The sequence below is a fragment of the Pteropus alecto genome, unplaced genomic scaffold, assembly GCF_000325575.1.
Source record: "Pteropus alecto unplaced genomic scaffold, ASM32557v1 scaffold25, whole genome shotgun sequence".
NCBI classification, from domain to species: domain Eukaryota; kingdom Metazoa; phylum Chordata; class Mammalia; order Chiroptera; family Pteropodidae; genus Pteropus; species Pteropus alecto.
Genome location: NW_006441955.1, coordinates 13,003,524 through 13,012,389, shown reverse-complemented (window position 1 = coordinate 13,012,389; position 8,866 = coordinate 13,003,524). Strand labels below are relative to the sequence as shown.

The following is an 8,866-nucleotide window of genomic DNA, read 5'->3' as shown; positions in this document are numbered from 1 at the left end:
ATTTTAAATCTTTATTTGGTCAAATTGGTCAGTATTTTCCTGTAAAGACTGTTTTTATGTTTTATATAAGAAGTTCTTCTCTATGCCAATATCATAACCACTAAGTGTTTAAAATAATAATTTAGCTTTGGCGCATAACACAGAGCCACATTCAATAAATGTTGGTTAGCTGCTGTTAATTTTACTTATTTATCCTTATCACTCTAGGGAAACTGCTCTCTCAAAAGCCATAAGCAACTTCTCAATAACAAATCCTAGCCTCTACTCAGGGTATTTCCTGCTCAACCTTTTTTGAGGATTAGGCACTCTGTCCTCCTTCTTTTTGAAAATCTCTTTTGGTCTCTATGATAATATATTATTTTGAGGTCTGCCCTATATATTGCTTATTCCTTCTCAGTTTCATTCACTGATTCATCAGCATATCCATAAAGATGGACGTTCTCCACCAATACTTTCCATCAATGTGACCTTATCCATTGGCCTCAAATGTCACCTTTTTGAAAATAACTAACAAATCAATTTTAAACAGCCTACCTCATTCACACTGTTCATTTCTAAAAAGCCTACTTCAAACACTACGTGTTCTCCCAAAACCCATGCTTCCTCTAGTATACTACATTTGGTTATTATCATTACCTATCAGCTGAAATAGTAGTCTTTAAATCTTCTTTATCTCCTCTCTGCCTCTCATGACCCCAAATCCAATCATTTGCCAGATGCTGTTGCTACTTTAAAATTTCTTAAAGCCATCCTCCCCTTCCCAGTTGCACTGCCCTAGATCAGCATTAGCATATATCTCACCTGCTAATTGGCTTCCAATCATTCCTCTACATTGCTATTAGTTATTTTTCTAAGGCATATATTTAATTATGAATATCATGTGCTCCTCTGGGCAAGATCAACGTAGCCATCATGCCTTAATACATGATCACTGAAAGTAAATGAAATTTGGCATTTTATTGCTCAATAATCTAGAATAATAATAATTATTATTATTGTAGTGAAGAAGCAAGCTGGGCACCCCACCAACATCTCTCTTAAAAACTTAGAAAACTTGCTTGAACCAAAAATTCTGTGACATTCAGAAATCCAAAAGTAGCCCCAAGATTTCTGCTAATTCTCCACAGCTTAAGCTTTCACTGTTCTCCCTGCTTCTACTTCCTGCAATGATATGAGCTGTCTTTTTCATTCCAGATGACAAATTCATCCCCTGTCCAAAAGAATTCCTCTTACAACAAGAATTTCATGAGTTTAACTAACTTTGTGGAAGATCAGGGGATGTCAACAAGGAAACATTTCAATGGACATGCAGCTTACCACCTTCTTTCTGGCTCTCTCTACTTTCTCCTTCCCGACCCTCACACTGTTCTCCTTCCCTACATCCCTACTCCAAGTCCAAAACAAAAGAGTCTTCTATTTGTCTCTTTCATAACTCCTATATCATTTACTTTTCGTCCCCTGAGTTGAAAACTCCCAGTACTGACTACAAAGTTCAAAGTATTTCTTCCAAAAAAAAAAATGATAATGTCATTCTTAAAAGGAATTCAAATAACTTTTTCTTAAATTCCTTATATCATAAATAATAATATAGGGGGAGAGGGGAGGTAGATGGAGTAAAAGGGGTCAAATATATGGTGACAGAAGAAATCTAACTATGGGTGGTGAACACACGATGCAATATATGTGCCTTACTGCTGAATTGTACACCTGAAACTTACTGGATTTCGTTAATCAATGTCACCATAATAAATTAATTAAAATTTAGAATGCTTACATATACCAGGCACAACACTAAACATCTATGAAATAGGTATCATCAACACTTAGGGAGATTAAATAACTCGTCTAAAGTAACAACTAATAAGCAAAAAGAACAAAAATTCAAACCCACATATATCTTACCCCAAAGTTCATACTCTCCTCTGCCTGTAAACAAATGGCATAACTCTTTAGCATAATATTCAAGATGCTCCTTTGATCCTTTTCAGAATTCTCTCCCACCAAAACTACATTGGACATCTCTCTGTTTCCTAAATATATCTCATTGCTATTGCTTTCGTCATGCCATTCTATTTATCTAAAATGCATCCCTTCTTTACCCATCAACTTCCTACTCATACTTCAAGAATTTCGATAGGACTCAATGAGTTAATATATGTAAATTACTTAAAATACCAACTGGCACATTATATATACTCAAAAAATGTTAGCTGTTATTACTAAAAGCCATTTATAAGACTATTGAAAATTATTGATAAATGACATACCAAAATAGGTCAACAAAAATGAATAAAATACACTCTCTCCGTCTTCCCTCCTCTCACTCACACACACACACTCACACACGCAACATCAAAGTTGTACAGTATAAAGAATGCCAGTATTAAAGTAATAGATGAATGCATAAAGAAGATGTGGAAAAGATGTAGTGTGTATGTGTGCACATGTGTCTGTGTGTGTATATACAGTGGAATATTACTCAAGTATAAAAGAGAAAGAAATCTTGCCATTTGCAACGACATGGATGGACCCAGAGGGATTTATGCTAAGTGAAATACATCAAAGAAAGAAAAATACCATATGATTTCACTTATATGTGCAATCTAAAAAAAAAAAAAAAATGAACAAATAAAACAAAATAGAAACAGACTCATAGATACAGAGAACAAACTAATGGTTGCCAGAGGGGAGGCGGATGGGAGAATGGGTAAAAAGGGTGAAGGCAAATAAGAAATACAAACCTCCAGTTAGAAAAAAAGAAAGTCACAGGGATACAATACACAGCATAAGGAAAATCATCAATATTAGCAAAATAACTTTGTATAGTGACAGATAGTTACCAGACTTATTGTGGTGATTACATCATGAGTATAAATGTCAAATCACAATGTTGTACACCTGAAACTAATATAATATTTTGTCAATTATATTTTAATTAAAAATGAATAAACAAATAAAATAAGACATAGTCTTGGTTTAAATTTCAGCTCTGTCAAACACCTGTGTGACTAGGGACAAATTATTTAACATTTCTAAGCTCCTACTTTCACGCTCATAAAATAGGGATACCTGAATCTATCTTATAGGCTTGTTGTGAGGATTAAAGACATTTCCCAAAGAGCTTAGCATGATGCCAACACATAGGAGGCACTCACTAAATGGCATAAATTATTACAAGAAATATATGATCATTATTGAAAGGATGAACATATGTGGACGTATGCTCATTTGACATTCAGAAACATCAAAGTCAATTATTTCAGAAACTGTAGCATCCTTAAGAATTGGAAAATTTATCATTTTTAGTTTAACTAAGATAATACTTTTAATTATTTATCATACACTTTAAAGTTATCAGCAGGGAACCTGATAAAGAATATTAAGCTATCAATCTAAATAATATTTTACTTAGCACTCACTTAGTCCAAAACTATGAGAGATATAACAAAAGATGGCACAACTCTATTCCCAATAAGTTCACAAGAAACCCAAAGCATATAAATGGCAGTATATTATGTTATATAAAATATAGGTTCTTAAAAGAAAGATGCCAAAATCTAAGCATAAAAAATAGAATGGTGGTTGTTAGGGGCTGAGGGGTAGGGAGGAATGGGAGTTATTGTTTATGGGTGCGGAGTTTCAGTTTCACAAGATGAAAAATTATGGAGATGAATGGTAGTAATGGTAGCATTAATGGTACCATTAATTACTAATGGTAGTAATTAATACTACTGAATGTAAACTTAAAAATGATTAAGGTGGTAAATTTTATGTTTTGTGTATTTTACCACAATTTTTAAAAAATGAAATTAAAAAAACAAACAAAATGTGCCAAAAGTAGGTTAATCTAGAAATCAAATAATGAAAAGTTATACAAATTTCTACAAAGATATTTAAATGCATTACAAATTTTGCACTTACCTTCACATTTAAAATGGTAACATTTTCCAAGCAATAATACAGGGGAATTTCTACTAAAATACGTCTTTGTTTTCAAAACCCAACCTAAACGAGAAAAGAGAAAAATTGTTTTGCAATAAAAGGAGTCAGACACAAAAGTCCACAAGTTGTATGATTCCACTAATATGAAATGCCCAGAACAGGAAAAGCCATAGAGACAAAAAGTAGACTGATGGTTGCCAGAGGCTAGAAGGAGGTGGGAAGGAATAGGGAGTGGCTGCTACTGGGTACGGGTTGCTTTTTGAGGTAACGAAAACGTTCCGGAATTAGATAGTGATGATGGTTGTACAACACTGTGAATATACTAAAAACCACTGATTGATACGCTTTAAAAGGGTGCATTTTATAATATGTAAATTATGTCTCAATTTTTTTAAAAAAATTAATGTTCATAAATTTCAAAATGCAATGGCATGTTATTAACAAGTTGTAACTGTCTAAATAGCTGCCAGTACTTCCAATGAACAAGGTGTCAAATGTTAATTGTGTTTTACCTAAATTTGCAATATCAAGGAATTTTACTAAATTTGATCATTCCTATTTTATGGCTATGAACTTCTTCCTATTGAAACTGGTTCTGCTCAGTATTTCTCCATTTCTGAAGGCTTCTTCATCTCCAATCAAATAAATGTCTGCAGGTACTTCTAGGAGAAAGTCGTAGGTATTGGTGTGTAAACTTTATACTGTCTGCTTTGTGTGTTCAATCTATTTTGCTTGCTTCTTGGTTCATACATAAGATTGCCTGAAATTGAGTCTAAAAATGGAGGTATTACCATCACCTGGATAAATCTATCTGCTTTGGAATTTTTTTTAAAGGACCATATAGTTTGCTTGAGTTTCTAAGCAATGCTTATGATATTTGGGCCCTTTCTTCAGGAGATATCCTTATCTATATTCCTTACAGAAATATTCATCCAATGAGGATCTCAAGCAGTTGTCAGTGACTTAACAAAAAGATGATACACATATTCAAATATTTCTTTGTATTTAAACAACTTATAAATCATGATACTTACTATATTTCATGTTGTTCCAAGCAGATATAAACTTAGTTTTTAGCTTGTCAACTTCTTCTGTTCCTGTGGCTTCCATATTCAAATTCTAAATAAAAAGCCATCACTCGATTGCATTCTTCTAATGAGTTTAATCTTTTGTATTGACTAAAAAAAAAAATTAAAGAAAAATAACTAATAAGTACATATTATATAGTACAATACTTGCTAGTTATTTAAGTGATTAAATAAAATTTGAACTGGAAATGAGCAAACCAATTTTTCATTTTACGGAGTAAAATATAATATATTCTATAAATATTTCAATTACAAAAACCATTTAATTCCAAATATACAATAAAAACTATTGCACAAAACCAAACAATCACCTCCCCCAGGTACTCATAATTAAAAACAATACAGCTTTGGTGCATGTGAAACTATCCAAGATTTGTTTTATTTGTAATTAGAGAAGGTGACTTGAAATCTTATAAAAAATGACTATCTTCAGAATAGAGGCTTCCACTCATACTAGTTAAGACACTACTTTCATATAAGGCTGAATTGTACTGTTTTATTTTTTAAATTAAGGAGTTTCTTACATTTCCTTCCTATCTTAATACTGCAGTATTTTTTTAATAGAATGGCTTAAATTTACAACACAAAATTTCTTTAAAATAAGAACAAACATAGCTCATAAGTGTTTGTCTTATAAGTGACTTGAGGGAAAATTGAGAAGTATAATATAATCTGAAAGAGGAACAAATTATAACTGAAAATGCTTGAGCTCATTTACAGTAATTCAGAGATTACTTTTCAAGAAAAGAAAGGTGCACAGAACTTAACCCTTTTAGGGTTATAAATATCTACTCAAAAGTAGTGATGCATTCATTTCTCTAACAATAGACGGTCCATTTTTCAATATGTATTAAAAGCTACTAATTATACATTACAACTGAGGCAGGAGAAAGCCTCAGTTAGAGGCTTAGAAGAATTTAAAAAGCCAATGTGACCAGAGGACAGAAAGTCTAAAAAAGTGGCATAAGATGTAGCTAAAGGGCTAGATAGAGGCCAGAGCACGCAGGACCTTGAAGATCATACTAAGAACTTTCTTTATCCTAAGAGCAACTGGTTTCAAACAGAAATATCAGAATCAACTTCTGTGGGTTTGTTTGACTCCAACAGAAGCAAAGAGAACAGGCTAAAAAGAGACAAAGAGTAGATGGTAAGAGTTTACTACTATTGCATGAGACTAAGAGAAAAATGAAGTAGCTTAAACTGGAGCAGTGGAGATGGAAAAATAAAGACATATGAGGAAACGACATTTCAGTAAGTCCTGGTGATAAAATGGATGTGGAAGGTGAGAAACAGGGATATATCAAAGATACACCCAGGTTTCTGGCCTGTGAAACTAAATAGATTGGGCTAAACATTGAAACAGAGAACATTAGGAGAGGGGCAGGTTAGGAGATCATGAATTTGATTTATATGGAGTATGAGATGCCTCTGAAGATATGGTAAAGAATCATTATTTATTTAATCATTTGATAAATTATTGCCATGCAGATAAAGCTCAAAACAAAGGCAGTGAAATACAGGCTTTATGAATTATAATTATCAAAATTTAGAAATTGATAGAGAAGAAAACAAATTTGATAATAAATCTATATATCAATAGTATTTTTCGCCATGTGCATCATGGTTTATAGGTACACCTTTATGGCATAGGGATATTGTTGAAATATAGCTTATAAGCATTGATAAATGCTTGTGTTTGGAGTTAGTTAACTCCAAAAACAGAAGCAACCTGGCTGTATCACTTAAAAACTAAGGCCTTGAATGTATTACTTAACCTCTTTTAGGGACTGGCTTTTTTGTTTTTGTTTTAATTTTTTAACCTTTTAATTTACAGTTTTTATCAATAGTCTTAATTTTTAAAGCTGTTTTAAGCTCAAGTAAAATTGATCAGGAAGTACAGAGTTCTCATACATCCCTTTCTCCACACAAACTCATACAGCCTCAAAAAAAAAAAAAAAAAGGGCACCTTGAATCTTCTAACTCCAAAATATTTAAAATAAGAGACTGTACATGTACATATTTTCTTCCTAAATCAGAAAAAAGGTGAACCACAAGGAAAACTTTGGTTCAAACAGTTCCCAACACCAGCTAACAAGTGTACTCTGGACAGTCTTTAGCAAAAGTGTGAAAGTCAAGATGCTTTAAAGTGAGTGGAGAAAAAAAACATGAAGACAAAGTGAGATACTTTGTACAGGGAAAGTCTGTATCTTAAATAATGACTCCTAAATAAATAAATAACCAAGGTAAGATGCTGTGACAGATATAGATATTAATGAGACAAATATTCATTAAGAATACTTCTATTGCCATTATTATATAGATGAGAACAACAAAATTATTATAAGGTCTAACTAGTTAAGCTGTTCCTAATTGAATAATTCAATATAGTTACTTTTTATATAATTAAAATTAAATTCCAATCTTTTATAGACATAAACCCACTTTATTTCTATAACAAAAATTTAAATAGCTCTAAAAATCCTAACTTTAGAGCAGAGAGGAATTTGAAAGGTGATCCCTTGAACCATGCTGGAAAGAATTATAAATTGAAACACTTTTAAAAAGAATGCCCAACAATTCCAAATGAGGAAAAGATTTGCCTTGCAGCATATTAAAACACATTATAAAACTATTATTAGCAAATATTATTATTATTAGCAAAGGATGACAGTGAATAAAACATAATAGGGAATGTAGAAAAAAAATCCAAGTATATTTAAGAATTTAGTACTTGATATGAGGTATATTTCACATCAGTGAGAAAAGATGGCTAATGTAATAATGCTAGAATACTAAGCTAGCCAGTTAAAAAATAAAGCTATATCATACATTATAAATTGCAGATGGATCAAAGAGCTAAATGCAAATGCAACCACATGGCACATGTGCACATACTACAAGGAAGAATTGATTAAAATTTTTTTTAACAATATTGTAGAAAAGGCCTTTCTTAGCATGCATTGCAAAACTAGAAATTCAAAAGAAAAATGTGATTACATAATAATAAAATTTCTGTACAGGAGGAAGAGAAAGAAAAAACTGTATCTAACAAGGGTGAGATACAATTCATTAACTAGGAAAAAAATTCAATACCTATTATACAAACAAAGTGTTAATGTTCCTAATATACAAAGAGTTCTTATAAATCAATAAGAAAAAGAAAAATCCAAATGAAAAGTAAGAGAGGCATTCTAAAAGAAAAGGCCTATAAACATATGAAAATATTTTTAACCTTACCAGATCGAAGTAATGCACATTAAAGGAACTTCATACTTTTTTCATTGCCACAAGAGATGAAATTGGTGAGCCTGAGGAAACAAGCATTTTACATAATTATTTCTCAAATAATAAACTCCTCGAGGTCAGAGTCTGTGTCTTGTTCACTACCATATCCTCATATCTAACACATCATGCTAACAGACAAAACCACCTGCTGATGTCTAAATTATGAGACATACATATTATGATGACATAAATCTATACTTATCACCATAAAAAGATATCCGGGGAAGATCAAAATATGTGAGGAAGAACTCATAAAACTGTACAAAGAAATACATGAATCCACTATGATAACAGGAGACTTTAATATCCCTCTATCAGAAACAGACAGATCCAGCAGGAAGAAAATCAGTAAAGAAAACTATGAATCAATATGAACACAGATGCATAAATCCTCAACAGACTATTAGCAATTGAATTCAACAATGTATAAAAAGAATATACAATACAAACAAGTGGGATTTATCCAAGGTATACAAGGCTGGTTCAACATTCAAAAATTAAGTAATGTAATCCATCATATCAACAAACTAAAGAAGAAAAATTACAAGATA

General features: G+C 31.9%; 1 protein-coding gene across 4 annotated transcripts in view; it reads right to left on the bottom strand.

Moving 5' to 3' along the window:
- Nucleotides 1–8,866, bottom strand: part of ATG4C (autophagy related 4C cysteine peptidase) — a 68,479-nt gene that overhangs the window by 44,412 nt on the left and 15,201 nt on the right. For 3 of the 4 annotated variants that reach the window (XM_015595292.2, XM_006919269.3, XM_015595291.2), the window contains exons 2-4: nt 8,268–8,338; nt 4,977–5,120; nt 3,922–4,005 (exon numbers count right to left, since the gene is read on the bottom strand). In XM_015595292.2, the coding sequence (XP_015450778.1) occupies nt 3,922–4,005; nt 4,977–5,052 (160 nt within the window). In that variant the 5' untranslated portion in view covers nt 5,053–5,120; nt 8,268–8,338. Of the gene's footprint in view, nt 1–801; nt 839–3,921; nt 4,006–4,976; nt 5,121–8,267; nt 8,339–8,866 lie in introns of those variants that run through there. The other variant, XM_025052023.1, reaches the window with a different exon arrangement.